Here is a 22,410-nt window from a genome sequence, read left to right on the forward strand (position 1 = left end):
CAGCCCCCGGCAACCTCCACTCTCTTTTCTGCGGATGGATTCCTCTATTCTAGATATTCCATATAAATGGAATCATACACTAGTTGTCCTCTTTCACTCAGCATCATGTTTTCGTGCTGTTTCCATGGTGTTGCATGAATCACAACTTCATTCCAAGGCTTCTGTTTTTAAAAGGACATCTGGCTGCCATGTGAGCTGCCATGTGACAGAGCCTGGGAGACGAGGCAGGGAATGGGTGGAAGCACGGAGACTAGTTAGGAAGTTACTGCTGTCATCTAGGACGGAGGGGAAGAAAGTGGCTTTTTAAAAATTAAGCAAAACCACTGGCCACAAAGGAAAAATAGATACACTGGAATACCTCAAAATTAAAAATCTTTGTGCATCAAAGGACACTATCAACAGAGCGAAAAGGCAACCCATGGCATCGGGGAAATATTTGCAAATCATAGATCTGATAATGGGTTAATATCCAGAATATACTTGTATAAAGAACTCCTGCAATAACAAAAAAAAATCTGATTAAAAATAAGCAAAGGACTTGAATAGCCATTTATCCAAAGAAGACACATAAATGGCCAACACATACATGAAAAGATGCTCAACATCACTGATCATTAGGGAAATGCAAATTAAAACCACAGTGAGATATCATTTCACACCCACTAGGATGGCTACTGTATTTTTTAAAAAATTGAAAACAAAACAGAAAAAGACAACTGTTGGCAAGGATGTGGAGAAATTGGAACCCTTGTGCACTGATGCTGGGAATGTAAAATGGTGCAGCCACTGTGGAAAACAGTATGTTCCTCAAGAAGTTAAAAATAGAACCACCTTGTGATCCAGCAATTCTGCTTCTGGGTATATACTCAGAATCATTGAAAGCAGGGTCTCAAAGAGATATTTGTACACTCGTGTTCATAGCAGCATTATTCTCAATTGCTAAAATGTGGTAGCAACCCCAATGTCCACTGATGAATGAATGGATAAGCAAAACATGGTAGTACATATAATGGATTATTATTCAGCCTTTAAAAGGAAGGAAATTCGGACACAGGCTACAACATGGACGAACCTTGAAGACATTATGCTAAGTGAGTAAGCCAGTTATAAAAGGACAAATAGTATATGATTCCACTTATAAGAAGTAGAGTAGTCAAGCTCATAGAGACCGAAAATAGAATGGTGGTTGCCAGGGGTTGGAGAGAGGGGAGAAGGGGGAGTTATTGTTTGATAAGTATAGAGATTCAGCTTTACAAGAGGTATGAGGACGGGTGGTGGTGACGGCTGCACAACACTGTGAATGTACTTAACACCACTGAACGGTACACGTAAAAATGGTTAAGATGGTCAATTTTATGGTATGTGTATTTTAACACCATAAAATTAAAAAAAAAAAAAACCCATTGAACTAAAAAAAAACCCTGAAGCACAAGATTCCCTTTCACAAATTCGATGGAAAACTGGAAATCTGCCAACCCAAGGGTCATGAGCAGCCTCAGGGCCAGACACTGGCAGGCATCCCCCGGGGGGAGAGGTCAGGAGATGGGACCCCCTCTGCTGACCAAGAGGGAACAAACCCCCTTCTCTGCTTTCAAACATCACAGTCAACACCGTTCCTGTTCATTTAACCCAAAACAAAACCTGAGCTGCATGGTGTGGGATTAATTTCTTCCCCAGACGCTGTCTGCACACAGCAGAAACAAGTTAGCACATTTCAGCACTTCTCTGGTCCCCACCGCTGCCCCTGGTCAGCTTGGCTCACCCTGTATCCTGGGCATTTGTCTTTGCCTTGGCTCTGGGCTTGAGGAGAAGTTTACATTTTCTGCTTAAATCATAAGAAATTTGATCTGGCCTGCACTTTCCCCAGATTTAGCTTCTTATCCTGTTTCATTTGCAAATATCGTATGCATTCTCTCAAGATAAAAATAGCAAGAGGTGATGATTCTGTGGGTCCATCTAACACAAGCCCCATTTGGACGCCAGGCCCCAGGGCTGTATATGGACTCAGGTTGTATAAAAGTGGGAAATCCCACAGGAGGGCACACCTGGCTGCCCAGACACCTGTAGAGTCCTACCCGGGAGCACCCCAAGGTGTGCTCCTGTGTTTCCCACTGACTTTCTCAAGGAGGAGACTGAAGGCCAAATATGTGTTGCCAGAAATATGGGGGGAAGTGATTTCTGATGTCACAGACTTGAGAGTGTGGGGACACACTGGATGCCCGAGGCCAGGAGGGACCTGAACACCTCCAAGGGACCCTTTCTTGGTGGGCTCAGGACCCTGTTTCAGGCCAGACCCTAGTGACAAGCTGGGAGGAAGAGCACCTGTAGTCACAGCATACACACCTGCAATGCCCTCCCTCCTTGGTACAGCTTGCCCATGGGGCCATCAACAAACTCACCTTGCGAGATCACTAAGCTGTGAGACCTGTCTTCAGGACCAGCAAGCTCGTCCCAGTGACAGCACGGCTGGTGGTTAAGAGCCAGACTCTAGAGTCTGTCACTAAGTTAAACTCCTGGCCCAGTGACCTTGAGCAAATCATTTCATCTCTCTGGGCCTCAGTGTCCTCATCTGTAAGATGGGGATATTAAGGGACTAGTCCTTCCTAGAGTCTTTTGTGATGTTTAAATGAATTCATTTACATAGAAAGCACTTAGAATGATGCCTGGCACCAAGTAAGTTCTAGATGATGTTCTTATTATTATCACATTCTGAGTGGGGGCAAACTTCCCCCGAAGTAAACCAATACATAAGATCATTTCAGAGATATAAGGTCCATGAAGAAAACAAACCGAGAAAGAGAGAACACAGTTGAGAACACAATAACCTGCCCATTGGATGCTTCTAAGGACTGTAGGAGAAAAACCATGGTTTCCAATCTAGTGGTCTTTTAAAATTCAGATTTAATGATCCAAAGAATATGTATGTTACACATATCTTCTCCATACAAAAGTGTGAAACATCGCACAGTAGGCCTATCTGAAGCAGCTCCAGAGAGGGCATGTGGCTCACCCGGGACCCACCTTCTTGGCAGTCACCTGTATTTACTGATTTCTGCCTGCATCCTTCTGCCTCCGGAGAGACGCAGTAGCTCAAGGTAGAAAAGAGGACTTGCCCTGGCCAAACACAGGGATTTGTAAATTCTCTGACCTGTTCGTTAGGTACGTTCCTTTGAGTTTCACAAAAAGGCCACATTGAGACCTGCTCTCTGGGGGACCCCTGCCATTCCGAGGCAGCACCCTTTCCCAGTATGGCTATGTCTGGCTTCCTATGAAAAGACTCACAATGACAAGGCAGAAAAGCTTTTCCTTACCCTCCCCAGCAGCCGCGAACCTAACACCTATTTCCAAAGCATTAGCTCAGTGTGGTGGCAGCAAGATCCAAGGACCCACTCTTCTTGATTAAACAGAGAATGCATTTGCCGACCAGAAATTATGGATTCCAGACTTGGTGTGGGCCAGGCTTCAGAGTTTGTGGGCCCTCCTGGCAGGGGGCCAGTGCCTTAGGTCACTCAGTCCAATCCTCTTGCTTTCAGATGAGGAAACTGAGGCTCAAAGGAGGACGGGTTTAGCAAAGGACGTCACCTGGCGTGCAGACTCACAGGTCCTGCTCCCTGCACGGAGACCATGGCTCCTCCTGCAGCATCTGTGTAAGGGAGCAGATTTCCTCGAGAGACAGCACAGGGTCATGGGTAAGTGCACAGACCCTGGGCTCAGAGAGCTCAGGTTCAGCCTCTGCTCAGCCACTTACCAACCCCAGGACACCAAATAGCCATTTAACTCCCATTTAACAGACATGTGCCTTCAGGGAGCTCATCTGTAAAACGGAGCTAAAACTAGAAGCTGTTTTACAATAGATGCCCAGTATCTGACAAGTGGTTAAAGCACTCAATAAATTCTAGATATTATTATTATTAACATCGACACCTTTAATTGCAGCCTCTTTGTGAACTAGAGAAAGTTTATATTCTGGGCAGGGAAATGAGACCGTTCCTTTCTACCTGCGGCCAGGTCTGTAAATCTGCTGCACGTTTTGCTTGGGGTCGCCATTAGCATCCAATCACGCCTAGAAATAGCATAGAAATAAAAAAGCCTATTTGTGATGACTATTTCTGGGCACAGGTACTTTGACTCCTCTTAGAAGAGGATATTTGATATGATTTCCTTAATGAATATATGCCAAATACGTCCTATAAAAACCCCAAGTCCCTTCACACCCACTAGGATGGCTGCATTTTTAAAATGGAAAATAACAGGTGTCGGCCAGGATGTGGAAATAGGATCCCTCGTGCATGGCTGACGGGAATGTAAAATGGTGCAGCCACTGTGGGAAACAGTTTAGTGGTTCCTCAAAAAGCTAACCATAAAGTTAGTATATGACCCAGCAGTTTCACTTCTCGGTATATACTGAAAAGAATTGAAAACCAGTACTCACAGGAACGCTTGTCCACAAAGGTACAAAGCAGCATTATTCACAATAGCTCAAAAGTAGAAACAACTCAAATGCCTCCCACTGGATGAATGGATAAACAAGATGTGATACATAAATGCTATGAAATATTATTCAGCCACAAAAAGGAGTGAAGTACTGACACACGCTGCAACATGAATGAACCTTGAAAACATTCTGCTAACTGAAATAAGCCAGACACAAAGGACAAATATTGTATGATCCCTTTTATATGAAATATTCAGAATATGCCTATTCTGAATCCATAGAGAGAAAGGAGATTGGTGGTTATCAGGGGGGAAAGGAGGTGGGTAATGGGGAGCAATGGCTTACCAGTATGGGGTTCACTTTTGGGGGATAAAAGTGTTTTGGAACTAGACAGAGATGGTGGTTGTACAACACTGTGAATGTATAACACTTGATGCCACTGAATTGTTCCCTTTAAAGTGGTTAATGTTATGTTATGTGAGTTTCACCTCAATAAACACACATGCACACACACAGTCGTAACCCATCTATAAGGAACTTTCATGGAGATGGCAGAGATCAGGGCTCAAGGCACTGATATAGGTTGGGTCACTTCTCGAGTTAAAAAAAAAACCAACCTTTAAAAGGGTCTCTGTGTCTTCCAGAACCTGGCAGCTTCTACCACTAAGCCTTCTTCTCTGAGGTGGGATATCCCACACGCATGTTGGCCTTGTCAAGGAAGCATTTGCCATCCTAGACCAGGACCAGGGCAGCTTCGTGGAAGAAGAGCTTAAGGTAATCTTCTCCAACGTCCTATTGGGGTGGGGACAGGACACACCCAGAGCTGAAGGACTCCTGCAAGGACTTGAAGACGAACTCCTGCCCCCCAGGCTCTCGATCAGGTGACTTGCTTTTCCAGGCCTCGCTCCTGGCCGTGCTGGACATTCCCCCTAACTGGGCCCTGTTCCTACAGGCTGGTCCTAAAGGTCTTCTCAGGCTCCACCTGGATGAGCCAAGGCCTTCCTTGAGGCAGATGACTCGGACGGAGACGGCAAGACAGGAGTGGGCGATGAGTAGCTGCGACGCCCTCCTCCTGGTGCTCATGCAACCCCCTGCCCTGCCTGCTCAGGCCCTTCAGGCTGCCTGCAGGGGCACCGCGGTCTCTGCCAAACCCAGACACCATGACCTCAGCTCCCCTCCAGAACTGATGCTGGTCAAATTTCTTCCTCTTTTCTGCAGAAAGAGACTTCAGCAACAACCTTTGTAGGCTTCTCCCTCCTCCGAGACAGAGGTCACTTTCCACAAGTAGATCAGAGCTTGGATATGAAGTGGGCGGGACATCTGTGGTTAGCTTCATTTCCTGAGATTGGCAAGGGGAATAGCTTTCTCTCAGTTGGATATCAAATTTCTGAATCACAAAAAATGTTGCTGTGATTAACCTAATTTGAGGTGTGTGTGTGTGTGTGTGTGTGTGTGTGTGTGTGTGTGTTCAGCTGTTTAAGGAGCCAGAGAGAGAATCAGAATTATCTTGCCCTTGGCTGTATCACCCTTGTTATAACTGGACTTCATTCATTCCATGAAGTTAAGCCTGGCAGAAGGGGTGGAATGAATGTGCCTGAGATAGCTGCTCTCAGCATTTCCCACTCCCAAATTAGGGAAAGGGTCACCTCTTCAGGACTGCCTGATCCTGCTGCCTGCTTGGGGTCAGAAGCAAAGCCAAACTGCGACCTCCACAAGAAGTTCCGTCCCTTGGTGCACATGGGGGTGTGTGTGGCCGAGTGGCCCCTTATTGCGTACAGATCTCAGCCCGACATGTGAAGCCCCATTTCAGCACCTTCAGAGGCCCTCTGCCAAGCACATCTATTTTGGATCCCGCAGCTGTGATCACACACACTGGGTGGTGTGAAGAGCTGAGCGTCAGGACTTTCTGACCCAGCCCACACGGACACTCTTTCCTCCCAGGCCCAGCCTCTTGTTGGTGGCACTGTGAGGACAACTCCTTCCCCTATTCAGTGCGGCATCCACATCATCCATGGGCAGCGTGACATTGACCTTTCCTGGGTGGCTGAGCCATCAGTGTGCAATTGGCAGTTGATGTTTCTTGGGACGGTTGGGGACGCCATCCTGGTGACAAAGAGGAAGATCATGCTCCGTTTGTAAGAGCCCAGGGCAGTTACCCAGTGTCTCTTGTTGCTTGAGCAAAAAGTTTTCCAGAAGGAGTGAGTCTGGACAGCTCAGGGAAACGGGATACAAATGGGGCTTTTCAAATCTCTGAATTTCACATTCAGGTTGCATCCCAGGGAGAGATAAAGGACACCCCTTTCCGCTTCCCCATAGGAGAAGCCAGGAGTTCTGGTCTATCCCTGAGCAGGTGAGCATCAAAGAGCATCTGGGCAGCTTAAAACCCAGGTCGTCTCCATGGTCATTGTCACGTGGGTTTTACCATCAACCACGGACCAGTGTTTTTAACAAGACTCCATCAGAGGCTGCAAAATGGCACCCACGAGCCAAGACCAGCCTGGGGAGTGTTTTTGATTGACGCACGCAGAGTTTGAAAAAATTTGTAACTGCTCACATTGAAAATTTTGGAGATTTTGTGTGAAAAAAAGTACATTTTCAGATTATCTTGAAAAATATCTGGCCACACTGAGCCCAAATTTGGGCCTGGTAAGAGTCCCCGGACTCAGCTTCAGGGGTAGCTGCCCCCACTTAGAGTTGGCCATGGTGCCATGGGCCTCTCTCCCGGGACCACGTCAGCGCTGGCACTGCGGACACCTAAATGCACCATTCCTGCTGAGAAACTGCAGTTACTCCTGAAGGTTGTTCCCACCAGGAAGGACTGTTCAGGGCCCCTGGCCTGAGGCTCGGGCTGTTCCAAATGTTTGTGGGGTACTTTTCCACACAGGCCCTCACCTGACCCTCATAAAAGTCCTCGAGAGGGAAACAGGGCATGGTAGTTACCTGCAACAGGAGAGCACTTCTGCCTGATAAATATGCCAACATGATGGTCTGAAATTCCTGCAGAAGAAATTCTGTGAGGGATGGGGGCACATACGCTCGGATAAAGTGACCTGGCCTGGATAATTTGGGAACTTCTTGTTCCTGGGTTAAAGCAGTGACGTAAGAAGACAAATGGCACCGTAGAGCAAAAAAGGACTGGGTGAGAGGAGAGAGCTGGAGGCTTTTTTCTGAATGCTAAGGAGCAAAACGGTGGGAGCTGACGGAGGGTGGAGGCGGGAGGGCCGCATCGCCGAGCCAGGATTCAGCACCGCGGACAGCGGCGACCCCTGGTGGACGTGACCAAAACAGCTCCCCTTTCTTCAGCATTTTACGGCGAAAACATCAAGGCGAAAATGATTAACAGTTGGGTAGGCAGCAGGCAGCATTCAATATACAAAATGTCTGATTGTAAATATATCTCACAACAACCCTGCGATTCCTACTATTATTATCATGATCCCTTTTCACGGTTCAGGAAGGCCGGGTTCTGAGAGGCACAGGACTTCCCACCCTCCCGCGCGGTGCCAGGGTTAGCGCTGAGCTGAGGCCGCCCAGCTCCCTCCCGCCACTGGCCCACTTTAAAAACAAAAGCAGATCCAGCAATTCCACTCCTGAGACAATGGAATACTATTCAGCCCTAACAAGGAAGGAAATCCTGACCCATGCTACAACATGGATGGACCTTGAGGACATCATGCTAAGTGAGATAAGCCAATCACAGAAAGAAAATATTGTATGATTCCACTTATACGAGGTTCCTAGAGTAGTTAAGTTATAGAGACAGAAAGTAGAAGGGTGGTTGTTAGGGGCTGGGGGCAGGGCAATGGGAGGGTTAGAGTTTAATGGGGACAGAGTTTCCATTTGGGGACGGTGAGAAAGTTCTGGAGATGGACAGTGGCAATGGTAGCACAACAATGTGAATGTACTTAATGCCACAGAACTGTACAATTTAAAATGGTTAAGACAGTACATTTTATGTTATGTGTATTTTACCACAATTTAAAAAAAAAACAAACGGATAGGATCACCTCTCTGCTGGGCCTCTGTCCCTTCCCTGGCCCCATAGAGGAGAGAACTGGCCTGAGCCTGCCCAAAGCTGTTCCCTGCAGCCACTTGTGTCTCTCAAATCTTTTTTTTAAAATAATTATTATACAATTATTCAATGCAACAGAAAGTTTTTCGATATACAAGGTGTGATCAAACAATACGGTGAATGTTTCAATTAAAAAAATATTACAGTAAAAGACACACTGCCATTAGTCCCCCTCAAAACACTCCTAGGTCAAAACTCCAGGTCCAGTTGCTGTTGCTAGTTGCAGGGGGTGCAGCCCACCATCCCTTGTGGGATTCGAGGAATCGAACCGGCAACCTTGTGGTTCAGAGGACACGCTCCAACCAACTGAGCCATCCGGGAGGCAGCTCAGCTCAAGGTGCCGTATTCAATCTTAGTTGCAGGGGGCACTGCCCACCATCCCTTGCGGGACTCGAGGAATCGAACTGGCAACCTTGTGGTTGAGAGCCCACTGGCCCATGTGGGAATGGAACCGGCAGCCTTCAGAGTTAGGAGCATGGAGCTCTAACCGCCTGAGCCACGGGGCCGGCCTGATTCTTTCTTTTTTATCAAACCCTTTCTCTGATATCTGAAGCAGCTCCAGGGCAGCAACCGTGTCTTCGAATTCTTGAGGCTCCATCCACAGAACACACACCTAGGATGTTCCATGAAGTAGGTTCTTAATAACCCGGGTCCACGAATCAAGTCATTAAGGAACCTCTTCTCTCTTTGAAAACATTTCCACTGCTGTGCTTCGTGGGCCTCTTCGAGACGCAGGGACTTTGCTGAATCTTCTGTTTTCAGGAACACATGTTTGTATACTACGTGTGTAGTTAATTGCCACCACCCAGAGCAGTGAAGTATTAATACTGGATATAGCATTTTACAAATCTTTCCCAATTCGCAGATGGTGGATGCATACACACAACTGACTACTGGCAGCGCTGGGAATCCCCGGTCTCCCGTGCTCCCAGCCCCTGCTAACCACCATTCTACTTTCTATTTATATAATTTTGACTACTCTATGTACCTCATATAAGTGGAATTACATGGTACTTGTCTTTTTGTGACTGGCTTATTTCATTAGCATGATGTCCTCAAGGTCCATCCATTGTATGTACAGATCACATTTTGCTTATCCATTCATCTCTCAATGGACACCTGGGTTACTTCCATATTTTAGCTATTGTGAATAATGCTGCTATGAACAGGTGTGTTCAAATATCTCCTCGAGACCCTGCTTCATCTTGGTTTTGGTCTGTCAGGAACTACCAAACATGAGGTCAGAGAAACAGGAAATTCATGAAAGTTTCATTTTAGTTCAGAAAGTACAACATGCTTATTTCTAAATTCAGTTTAGAAGAGGATCTTCTATGTTTTTAAACTTTATTTCGTAAATTTCCAAACATACACAAAAGCAAAGAGAATAATATAACTAACTGCTGTGCATCCAACACCCATAAATATTTTTCTAGCCATGTTCCATCTATTCCCAGCCCCCCTTTTTTTCTGTTGGATCATAAAGCAAACCCTAGACAGAATGTCATGTCACCTGTAAATGCTTCAATATGCATATGATGTGTTCTTTTAATGATACCCAACATCCTTAGAAATTTTTTTGTATTATTTTTTTCCTTTCTAAAAACTATATATTAAATGTATTGGGGTGACATTGGTTAATCAGATTATGTACATTTCAAGTGTATAATTCTATATTACATTAGCTGTATATTGCAGAAATTCTTGAACACAAATAAGGAAATCCTAGTGTTACTTATATAGAAAATTTTGCACAAATACATATAATATTCATGAGTAGTCTTCAAGTTTCTGTGTAGATATGGGACTGAAGCAATTAAAATCTTTTTCCAAATGGAGAACAAAAAACAGACAATATACCATTACTAAAAGAGTAGCACATTTACCTCACATCTACACATGTACATTCATTTTGTTTTCAAAAAACGAATTTAAAACTCAGGATTTCAGTATTGTCTTTATCTACTGGTTTAAATATATAACAAACTCACTTACTCTAAACACACAGGATATGTGTTACCCACGTGCTGAGCAGTTCTCATGAGCTCCTGCGCATTGCTAAACGTGTTTTATTTCCTGAATTTAATTTCCTTCCGTTGCTAGATGTGATTGATGTTTATTTAAAAACTTGGCTTGGCCTAACAAGCTAAGGGAATGGTGTGGCCACCACCGGCTACCTTTATGAAACTCTAAAAAGCCTGGCTTTCAGGTCGGGTGGAGACTGGTGCTCGCTGCCATCTAATGAGTCAGGGCTCTCTCTTCTCCTGTATCCTATGATGTCAATGCTGCTTGGCATCACCGTTTTTCTTTGGGAGACAATTGTGAATTATTTGCAAAGACTCAACTCCCTGAAGGACCAAACCAGCCAGAAAACTTAGTGTCCCGGTTTTCTAGACAGCATCCTCCAAGATCGCACCTGGGTGCTTAATAATTTAGCCTTTTGGGCAAAGTTCTCATTAGAATCGGTGAAAACCATGAATAATTCAGGCACTTGCGAATCATACTGCTCGGTTGTGCTGACACTGGCCAAACAACGCCTTAAGCACTTACAAAGAGGCTCAAGGTGACTAGATCAGGTGACCGGGTCATAGTGACACCAAATTTGTTAATGGGAATCCCAGGTCATGTCCAATGGTGTCAAACTACCGACAGTGCCTGTCACATTTTACAGGTCGTTGAAGTCGGAAATGTCTCCTGCAAGTAAAAAATTCCTGCCAGGAAATCATAATCTGCATTGCTAGGTCTTCCTTTCTCTCTCACTTCCCCAGATCACAGTCACTCCTCATACCCCAGGACATCTTCATCCTCAGCAGACAACCTTGCTTCCTCTTTAACTGAGGAAACAGAAACCATCAAAAGAGCTCTTTGTACCCATTTGCTCATTACCAGCATATACAACCCACATACTCTGCCTTCTTGCTTTATCTATAAGAGAACTGGCCATGTCCTATCTAGACAGCTCCTCTGTGTGTCCCTGGACCCCATTCTCTCTCTCTCTCTCTCTCTCTCTCTCTCTCTCTCTCTCTCTCTCTCCCACCCCCGACATCAGTCCACTTCCTCTGCCCGCCCCTCATTTTTTTCTTGCCTAAACATGCTGTTATTGATCCTATCATTAGAACTAATTCTCAATATGGATGACAAATTTGGGCTGCTACGGCAGAACAGCACAGACTGGTGGGGGGTGGGGCTTAAAAACAATATTTATTTATCACAGTTCTGGACTCTGGGAAGTCCAAGATCAAGGTGCAGGCAGATTCAGTGTCTGGTGAGGGCCTTCTTCCTGGCTCACGGACGGCCAGCTTCTCACTGTGTCCTCCTATGGCAGAGGGGAGTAAGGAAGCTCTCTGGGGTCTGTTTTATAAGGGCACTAATCCCATCCATGAGGGCTTCACCCTCATGACTTAATCAGCTCCCAACAGCCCCCACATTATGGGTGATGGTATTTGGAGGTTCAGCATATGAATATGAGGGAGATATAAACCTTCTATCTACAGGATAAGCACATAAAAAAATTGCTTAACATCATTAGTCACTAAGGAAATGCAGATGTAAACCACAACAAGATGCCACTGCACACCAATGAAAATGTCCCAAATTCAGAAGACTGACCATGCCAAGTGTTGGTGAGGATATGGAGGAACTGGAACTCTCATTCACTGTTGAACCCTTGGTGTGAACGGGTATGGAACACCAAGGTGATGAGCAGTTCTCTTGGGCTCTGAGGCCACTTTTCAACATGTTTTCCCTCCTGAATCTAACATTCTTTAAAAAAAACAGGCTGGCAGTATCTGAAAATGTTACAACTCCCATAGACCCAGCTATTCCACTCCACCTTCCTCCACTGAAGAGCCAGGATTCCCAAGATATGTCCTCCGTCCCATCCTGTTAAAAACAGCCACCACTACAGCCACCACCACCTGCTACAGCCCTCTCTGTCAGCAGTGGGGAGCCACCCTGAGGCTCCCACATTTGAGGACTTCTTGCCAAGAAGTTCCTGAGCAATTTTCACTAAAAACCTGTCCTTGAAGTTTTTGCCATCTGACCAACTCTGTGGTTTATTTGATCAATTTATCGATTTTGATCCAAGGGCAAAAAATATTAGGAGAGCCCCAAACTGCTCAGGCATGTAGGAAATGTTAGAGGAGAAAAGAAACAAAATGCTTTAGAAGGCTGATTTTTTCATGAACGAGAAATGTGAGCATCACCCTCTCAGCTTACTATCCGGCTGAAGGTAACACTTAATGGAGACTAAGTGAGTTAATTAGGGAGAAATCGCAACTAAGCCCAACACGACTTGCTCCAGGGCACCCTCTTCTCTGCCTGCTCTTTCAAACGTGCTCTGAGGCAGGGGGGTCCTTGAATTTGGTGGACATCCTCCCAAGAATCAGACCCCTGGGGAAACCATCCAATAAGACAAACTTCAAGGAAGGGACACTGTCATCCAAAAGTTCTAGAGACCTTGGATGTCACAGCCAGATCCAAATCTGGGAGATTGTTCCAAAGCCTCAGGAATCCCTCAACGTTCTTATCTAGACACAGCCTTGAGTAGAGAGATGATCAGAAGATGTGGGCACCCATCCTCGCTCTGACTTTTCCAGCTATCTGATCTAGAGGAATTTATTCAAATGCTTAGAACGTCAGTTTTCTTATTCTTTACTCAATAAATTATTATGGAATGCCTATTATGTGCTTGGCACTAGAAATAAAAAAGTTATTAATTAATTGGCTAATTAAATATTACTGGTATAGAAATAATAAATATGAGTATATGCGTCATACAGCCCTTGAGATCTCACTGTGTAGATGTGCAATAATAGCATACCTGTGTGCGCACGCGCCCCCCCAGTTCCTGACACAAGAACTCTTAAATCTCTTGGAAGTTCCTGAGTGATAGGAAAGTCTTTTGTTCTAATGAGGTGACTCTGGGTGGGCTCCTGGTTGGGAAGTCCAAACAATGACTTCAGCTCCACCCCCATCCTTCAGAGAGGGGAGAGGAGCTGGAAATGGAGTTAATGATTGACTGTGCCTATTTGATGAAGCCTCCATAAAAATCCCAAAAGTGCAGGGCTTAGAGAGCTTCTGGATTGGTGAACATGTGTAGGTGGTGGGAGGGGGCCTCTGGAGTGGGCATGAAAGCTCAATGCCCGTTCCCACATACCCTACACATTTTTTCCACCTGGATGTTTACCTGTATCCTTTACCATATACAATAAACTGGTAAACAGAAAGTAACCTGTTCTCCTGAGTTCTGTGAGCTACTCTAGCAAACTATGGAACCCAAGGAAGGAGTCGTGAGAACCTTCGGTTTATAGCTGATTGGTCAGAAGCACAGGTGACAAATTAGACTTGTGATTGGCATTGAAGTGAGGATGCATTCTTGTGGGACTGAGCCCTGAACCTGTGGGGTCTGATGCTATCTCTAGGTGGACAGTGTCAGAATTGAGTTGAAATATAGGACACCCGGCTGGTGTTGCACAGAATTGCTTATTGTAGGGAAAATCCCCACCCCCCATATCTGGTGTCAGGAGTGTTATGAGTGTGGCAGTGGTGAGACAGTCAAGAACTGTAAAGTAGAGAACTGTGTGCCTGGCACAATGCCAGGTACTTCACGAGGCTTACTTGTCAATGACTCTATAGAGCAGGTTCTATCATTAGCTCCACTTTAAAAGGGGGAAACTGAGGCTTTCGCTAAAAGACTTGCTCAAGTTCATCCATTCCACCAATGTATTTATTGAATATTTACAATGTGACAAGGAAGGTGCTCGTGAAAGACTAAATATGAAAATGGACAATATTCAGAACATACGTAAAAACAGACCTCTGAGCCACTACCTGCAGCAACCATCCCAGGAAGCCAGCCTGCTGTCTAGAAATCAGGTTTGTGGGAAGACAGACCACTGTCTCTAACAAGTAATCCAGGAAGCCAAATAGTCACCCCTATAACAACTGACCCCAAATGGCAGGACTTGATTAATAACTTGTAGCTTCCCTCATTTTGATCCCCGCTTCCAACTTAGGACCAGCTAGAGAAAGCCAATTATGTTCCCCTAGCCAGTCACATAGGATGCCCCGCCCCTAGTGAGCCGCCTCCAGCCTCCCCAGGCCCCCCGCCTCCTCCAATCAGGGCTCACCTGAAGCCTCCTCTTTTCTCCACTATGAAGCTTTCCCGTTCCTCTCTGCAAAACACAAGTGATAGTGGGTGACTCCCTTGCCATAGGAGGCTCTAAATAAGCAGCCTTTACACTTCTTGTTTGGTTGGTCTTTGTTTATGTCCACTCTGGGCACCGGGGTTACAGAGCTGAGCAAACCCAGACCCTGAAAGTGCACTCGTGGGTCTTACTGTCCAGGGCAGAGACACTATTCAAGCAGTCACAGCAAGTGAGACCAAGCAGTCACAGCAAATGAGACCAAGCAGTCACAGCAAGTGAGACCAAGCAGTCACAGCAAGTGAGACCAAGCAGTCACAGCAAGTGATTTTGCTACAAGAGAGAAGCACAGAGGTTCAACCGCCTGTGAAGTGGGTGGGTCTGACGTAGTCTGGGAGTCAGGAAAGGCTTCCGGGAAGCAGTGATGCCGAAGCAGGGATGTGAAGGTTGTGTATGAGACACCGAAGGCAAGACGGAGGAGACGAGTGTTCCAGGCGAAGAAAATAGTACAAGGGGCCACGGCTGGAGGACGGGTGGGAGGATGGTGTGAGATGAGGCTGGAGAAGCCCACAGGTCCTGTGGGGACTTCAAGGCCGTGGGGAGGACTTTTGTGTTCATTCTAAGAACAAGTGGAAGCCAGTGATGAACGTGGGGTTTGAGGGGGGGAGGCGTGCGGAGCCATATTCTTGGTATTCGTGTTGAACCGTGTCCCCAAAAAAGGTGTATTCACGTCTTAACCCCCAGGATGTCAGAAAGGGACCTTATTTGGAAAGAGGGTCATTGCGGATGTAATTAGTTACAATGAGGTCATACTGGAGAAGGGTGGGCACTTAATCCAATATGACTGGTGTCCTTGTAAGAAGAGAGAACAAAGGGAGAAGTTGGCCATGTGACGACACAGGCAGAGATTGAAGCGATGCAGCTTCGAGCCAAGGAACGCCAAGGATGGCCAGCAGCCAGCAGACGCTGGAAGCGGCAGGAAGGAGCCGCCCCTACACCCTTCGGAGGGAGCTGTGAAACCCTGATTTCAGCCTTCTGGCCTCCAGAACCTGAAACAATAGATCTCTGTTGTTTTCAGCCACTCAATCTGTGGAACTTGGTTATGGCTGCCCTAGGAAACAAACACACTTGGGTTTTAAAAAGAGCCACCCAGCTATATTGGGAGGGAGTCCGAGTGGATGAGGGTTGGCCAGTTAGGAATACACCACAGTTGTTTCCAAAAGAGATGATGGGGGCTGGGGCTAGTGGTGGTGATAGTGGGGTGTGGAGAGGTGAAGTTGGGAACTGTGTGGGAGGCAACATCTATTGAGAGAGTATGGAAGTGGCACACACGTTGAAAAGTGGGCCTCGCACATGTTCAAGAGATTTGTCACCAACAAGGCAGCCCGGGTGGGCATAGGCGGCCGGCGTGGGTGGAGAGATGTCGCCGAATTACACATCACCAGGTGATCAGTGTGGGGGCTCTGCGTGGAGGAAGTCTATGGATTAAGAGGCACAGCACATCGGAGATTCGGATTGGAACAGGTGATTGGATGTGAAGAGCAGCAAACACCTGACAGTCCAGGATCACTGGGAGTAGCCAAGCCCAAATACACAGTCTTTCCGCTGCAGACATTGCTGGCTGATCGCAGCACCCGATCCTTCCACTCCAGGAAGCCCTTACCAATCGAGCAGAATAGATCCACAAAATGAAATTATCTTGCAATCTCCGGACAGGGGTGGGATTCAACAGGAGTCTCTGTGAATCTCTCTGGATGCTTGTAGATCTGCATTTGGTCCCTTGATCCTCAAAAGAACGATGGAAAGTTCACAGAACAGGTGATTGCATTCCTCCTATTTACTACAAGGGGAGACTGAGGCCCAGAGTCCCACGGCTGGTAAAAGACAGAACCGGCTCAAATGAAGAGCTTTTACTTTCAAGTCTTCCTTCTACTCTTTCCCGGGAGCAGTTGTGAACTGGTAGCCAAAATAACGAAGACGACTGAATTAACATTTCTTTTTGTTATTTATTATTTTTGTTATGTCTATAACATAAAATTTACCATTTTAACCATTTTTAAGTGTACAGTTCTGTGGCGTTAAGTACATTCACACTGTTGTACAACCAATCACCACTATCCACCCACAGAAGTTTTTCATCTTCCCAAGTTGACACTGTCCCCATTAAACCCTCACTCCCCAGCCCCTGGCGCCCACCTACTTTCTGTCTCTGTGAATTTGACTCCTCTAAATATATCATATTAGTGGAATCATACATCATTTATCCTTTTGTGTGAATCCACATCTTTATCCCAGATGGCACACAATGGAATTCAAGTCATTTCTTGGCTGCCTTGTTGATTCAGAAGACATGTTTATTGGGTCTCTATTTTCTTGATTTTGTATCAGAAAAACAGCATGAAAATCTAGAGTGTCTTGGTTTAACCCACGTGCTATTTTCATTTAAGTGGGCTAATTTTTTTTAAAAAAAAAAGTTTTTTTTTTAATCTCTAAGGACAACTGTAAACCCTTCCAAAGAAAGAAAAGACTCAGAGAGTTTTCTATGGCAACTTAATGTCAGAAACCTAACTCAAAATTCTTGAGACATTTTCAGAAACTTTTTTCAAAGCTGGGCAAGCTAATGCTGGGTGTTAATCCTGTTTGCAAGTTCTTTTTGCTGTTTTTACGTATCCACTCATCAAAACATGATTAAGCTCTTAACTAAAGCAGGCACTATGCTAGGCATGGGGGCATATAATGTGGGCGAGACCAAAATGGTGCTGGCTTGAGCTTGGGCAATTTAAGAAATGCTATAGGTGTTCGTGAGAGAAACTTTTCATTGATGACGCTAGCTAAGTACAACGCCAGAGTGGAGGCAAAAGGATGTATCTGGGGCAAACTGAAGATGATTGCTCAGATACTATTACCTAGGGAAGACTCTGAGGCCTCTCTAGAGCTCCTGAATTGTCTCCTTGTAAGCCACCGAATGTTTCTGATTGCAACATGGGATCGGTCTTTGACTTTTCAAAAACGTGAATTCAGCCTTAAAACAAAAAAAGAAGGAAAATGACATATACTACCTACCACCTGGATAAACCTTGAGGACATTACGCGAAGTGAAATAAGCCAGTCACAAAAAGACAGATACTGTCTGATTCCACTTACAAGAGACATCTAACATAGTCAAACTCCTAGAAACGGAAAGCAGAATGGTGGTTGCCAGGGGCTGGGGGAGGGAGAGTGGGGAGCTCTTGTTCAGTGGGTGCTGAGTCGTTTTGCCAGATGAAAAAGTCCCAGGGATCTGTTGTACAACAGTGTGCATAGAATTGATGCTATTACACTGTAGGTACAGTTCAAAATGGTTAAGATGGTAAATTTTATGTTATGTGCTTTTTACCACAATTTAAAAAAAAGTCTAGCACAATCCTCGCCACATAGGGGACTCGATGAATGTTTGCGCACAGCAAAGAAACATCTTGAGGTCTCAAGTCCTGGCCTCCTATTTTTTTATGCAAATTTTAGCTACAGGGTTGGGAATAGTTGGCTGTTTTCCTCCTTGTTGACTTTTTGGTTTGTGCAATTTAAGATATAGCTGGGAAATAGCAAAGTCAAAACTTTTTCGGAAAGTCATTGGCGCAGTGCCTTCCGTTTGCTGGACCAGTCCTGTGTGTCCACCTGACACACTGACGTTGAGTCTCAACTGTGGACTGAGGTCAGCCTCACATGTCCAGTTTCAGAGGTTGACAACAGACCTGCCTCAAATTGGCAGCCGCTAACATCTGGGGTGCCCTTTTAAGCTTACAGAGCACCCCCACATGTGTTTACCTCATTCCAGACACTGTCTCCTCTTTACCAGGCCTCTAGTGTCTTCTCCATGCTTCACCAGAGGGGTCTATTGGCAGAATTGAAACCTTAGTTAAGGTTTGTTTCTAAAATTTGGCTGTTCCCACCCACATTCCCTTGCGATATAAATAGAAAAAAAAAGAGGTTTAATTAGTAAGGCAAGACATTCGAGCTATGTCCACTTGATCCTTGAAAAGGAAATCTAAGAGGCTCTTACTATCACTTTTTCAATCCTATATAAGGTAGGTCAGTAACGCAGCAAAAGCACATCCGTTTTTTCGCTCCTTTCCACTCTTTTTCCTGATTCTTCTTGGGGGAAAATCTAAAACGGTGAGTAGCTGGTGGACCTACCAGACCCTGGTTCTTCTTTCCTACATGCATTCATATTAGGCTGGTGCATGTGCTCAGATTTCTCTTTGCCCATGGAGTTGACACCTGGGAGGATTCTGATCTCTGGTAGATGGGCCTCTCAGGTCTCTGATTCCCATCCATCAGGACAAATAGCATGTCTTCCACAGAAGGTCTGCGTGCAGCCCTAGCGCTACCCTTTTCCATGCGGGATTTGCAATACGATGTTTCTCTGGCTGGTGGATGAAAATACTGTTGCAGTCGTAACATAGTTTACTTCTGACTGGTTTGTAGATGCCTATGTCAGTGATAAATTATGTACATATAATTTTTCAGTAAGACAAGGGAATCAAATCGTTCTTTAGGTTGTACTTTTTATTTCATCTTTGGGGTATATTCCAGAGAAGGCACTGATACAAAGGGGGCCGGGATCTTATCAGCATTTGGTTTTTATTTGGATATTCTGTCCCGTCATTTCATACCGTGCTTATCACATTTAAAAAATTCTCAACAAATGTACAGTTTCAGTGGGCCCCAGACTGTGGACCGCCCCAGATGTGCATGTTCCTGCTCCCCATTTACCGGATGTCGTTTCTTCTGTGTGAATAGGTGGAAAATGAGCATCACAGATGTCCTTAGTGCTGACGACATTGCAGCAGCCCTGCAGGAGTGCCAAGGTAAAGTGCAAGTGAGGCAGGGGCGGCTTTTCCTCAGGTAGTTCCACTTCCGGCAAAGCCACGAAAATTAAAATGTGAACTTGGCTGAAAATTCATGGGAACAGAGAATTAAGCTGTTATTTATTAACTAAAATTATAGGGATATGAGATCTGAGCATATGATTAGATTTCTGTAAGGCGAAAGAAACTAAACGTGAAAAAAGAAATTCGTGGATGCCCACGTAGTCTGTTTGAATCCAATGACTGCATTTCCCATCGCCAGATGGACCAGTGAGGCTGTGGTCTTGGATACACAGCCTGGAAAATGCGCAGTGGGAGGTGTGGAGGAGAGAAAAAGAGAGGAGGGGACGAATCGAGTGGAGAGGGAAAGCTGAGGAAGGGGGGTGGGTAGGAGATGATACTCAAAGCCATCCAGTCTTGGCTGCCTCAAAATCTTGGCCTTAAAAAACGAAACTTGAATAGAGCATCCCTATGGCTCAATGATATTATGAAAAGTATTTTTGATAACCTATGTGTTCAGCACCTTGGCCCAAATACAGAATGTGAGCCAATGAGCATTAGAATAACCCATTCTCTGTTCTTCAGACCCAGATACTTTTGAACCCCAAAAATTCTTCCAGACATCAGGCCTCTCCAAGATGTCGGCCAGTCAGGTGAAGGATGTTTTTCGGTTCATAGACAACGACCAGAGTGGATACCTGGATGAAGAAGAGCTTAAGTAAGCTTTGTCCTAAGCCTGTCTTGCACCCCGACATTGCTGGGGGGCTGGGGCACAGTGGAGGCCAGTTTGCTCAGCATGTCTTCAATGGACAGCCATGATGCTGGTCGTTCGGCAGGGCCTCAGGAAAGGGAAGAACATGAGTCAGGTAGATGTGTTGGCTACACATCTATCCATGCGACGCCCTGAGGCTGTAGGTGCTAAAATTCACTAGTTTTAGGGTTTTTCTTTGGCAAATGGACTTATCAATAAAACTCTGAAAAACTTTCAAAAACAAAATGCCCACCATTAGTTTCCACAAGGAAGGAAAACGTTGCTGGCTAAGACCTTGACTAATGATCGCAATTGCTGGGAAAAGATGGTTTGCTTCAAGAGAAAAAGAAAGGGTAGGCGGAGAAATGCATGATCTTTCAGAAAATTCCCCTCGATCTTTATTATCCTGTAGGTTTTTCCTCCAGAAGTTTGAGAGTGGTGCTAGAGAACTGACAGAGTCAGAAACCAAGTCCCTGATGGCGGCTGCAGATAATGATGGAGACGGAAAAATTGGGGCTGATGGTATGTTCACACCTGTACGTAGCATAAAAGACTAGCTCAGGGAGCATCTGGGGGGCTTGGGCCATGAGAGCGGACTAATGTGGGTTAAAATCCCCCTTTCTTAACCTTGCTGAGCCTCAGTGTTCTCATCTATAAAATGGGACTAAAGTGAGGGTGCAAATGATATATGCAAAGATTCTGGCATAATACCTGGGGATGTACCATAGAAGCTGGTCCCGCTGGTCATTGTCTGTGAACCAGAAAATATCCATCACCTGACAAGGGGACTAGCTAGTTTCCTGGCCAGTTATTTGCAAGACAGCCTCACGCACCCTGAAAATAGTGTAAGGAACTTCTACCTGTGGTATTTGAGCCCTGTAACTAGGGGAAGGGTTGACATTCTCAAGTGTGTTGCATACTAAAGAGTCTATTAACTTGAGTAAAGTCTCTTCGCTTTCAAGAGTAAACAAATGTGTTTTATTGGATATTAGCCCACCAAGTGGACAATATCAGAGAACACATAAATCAATTCAAACACCATTTATGGAGTCTGCTGTGTGCAGAGCCCAATATTCAAAATTTTAGCATAATTGCATGGCTGTAGACTTATTTTCATCTTATTTTGCCATGTTGCTCACATGATTTTTAACTACTGTGTGCCTGCAAGTCAGGAGAACTTATACATGGTCCTTAGGGTGGTATTGATTTGAAATTAACAACTGTTACTTTAGATCCTTATTTGAAAAATCTCATCAAAATGATACCACTATAACTTACTACATGAGAGTTAAGGTAGCTCCTACAAATAGCTCAGAAAAATAGTTTAGGTAAGGAAAGATTGAATCATTTAAACTCAACCATGAGAGAGTTCCAAACAGGCAAAGCTTACCAGTAAATATAAAGTGAATCCCAAGTTTTCAATTCCTATCTGTAGCATCCATACATTATTATTATTGTTGACTTTCTTCTAGGAATATGAACTTTTGGGGATAGAGAAAAGTTAGTTCCAAGTCCTACCCTATTAAATAGTTCCTAAAAATGCAAAACGTAGCTACAGAATAGAAGAAGAAAACCTTCCATTTCTGTCTTAAACTAACCAGACAAAAAGTTGAAACGTCACAGAAAGTGTGGGCTCTACTGAAAAGCTACAGGTGTTTGTTACATTAGATTACGGAGCAAGATGAAACGCTATTGCCTATCTGGACCTGGTCAGTGACACTTGCATTTTTCCTCCTTGTGTGCCCTTTAAGGGGGCCAGGCCCATCATCTGGCAATTCGCTGGGCTTCCTTTCCTCTTCAGAACTCTCACTGGCCATAGCACGTCCCAAGCCATCTCCACTGACCCCGTTCTCACCTCTTCTGTTCTAGAATTCCAGGAAATGGTACATTCTTAAAGACCCCAGACTATGGAAATAGACACAATCAGCTGGAAGCTCTCAAAGCCCCAGGAATGGGAAACCGCACATCCTCCCCCTAATTTATTTATTAATGTCCCCTGAAATGCTTCTGCGACTTGCGCGTTGTTTTAGTGAGGTAATCAGACAGTCGTCCATGACTTTCTGATGACTCCCGTAAGGCCCTCCGCAGACAATGCCTTTAAAAATGATCCAATAAAGACACGTTTCTCATCATCTGCTGACGTGTGGATGTGATTTTTTTCT

At 45.1% G+C, this 22,410-nt stretch overlaps 2 protein-coding genes across 8 annotated transcripts in view; one reads left to right on the top strand and one right to left on the bottom strand.

The window, feature by feature from the left end:
- LOC109437321 (uncharacterized) overlaps window positions 1-22,410 on the bottom strand; it is a 52,380-nt gene that overhangs the window by 20,518 nt on the left and 9,452 nt on the right. For 2 of the 6 annotated variants that reach the window (XM_088798781.1, XM_088798782.1), the window contains exon 3: window positions 14,636-14,680. The exons of 1 other annotated variant lie outside the window; for it this stretch is intronic. In XM_088798781.1, coding sequence (XP_088654907.1) covers window positions 14,636-14,680 — 45 coding nt within the window. Of the gene's footprint in view, window positions 1-14,635; window positions 14,681-19,177; window positions 19,611-22,410 lie in introns of those variants that run through there. 3 more of the 6 variants (XR_002136228.3, XR_016021392.1, XR_016021390.1) reach the window with 3 other exon arrangements.
- On the top strand, window positions 18,698-22,380 carry LOC109437320 (oncomodulin). Of its 2 annotated transcripts, XM_074313944.2 has the most exons (5): window positions 18,698-18,802; window positions 19,430-19,497; window positions 20,083-20,215; window positions 20,661-20,770; window positions 22,118-22,380. In XM_074313944.2, exons 2-5 carry the CDS (start codon window positions 19,437-19,439, stop codon window positions 22,141-22,143), a joined length of 330 nt encoding a protein of 109 aa, XP_074170045.1. In that variant the 5' UTR covers window positions 18,698-18,802; window positions 19,430-19,436; the 3' UTR covers window positions 22,144-22,380. The 2 variants fall into 2 exon arrangements, with proteins under 2 accessions (XP_074170045.1, XP_019572054.2); XM_019716495.3 differs by lacking the exon at window positions 18,698-18,802 and having other exon boundaries at window positions 19,400-19,497.

The sequence above is a fragment of the Rhinolophus sinicus genome, chromosome 5, assembly GCF_057876585.1.
Source record: "Rhinolophus sinicus isolate RSI-liver-muscle chromosome 5, RSI-T2T, whole genome shotgun sequence".
Taxonomy (NCBI): Eukaryota; Metazoa; Chordata; class Mammalia; order Chiroptera; family Rhinolophidae; genus Rhinolophus; species Rhinolophus sinicus.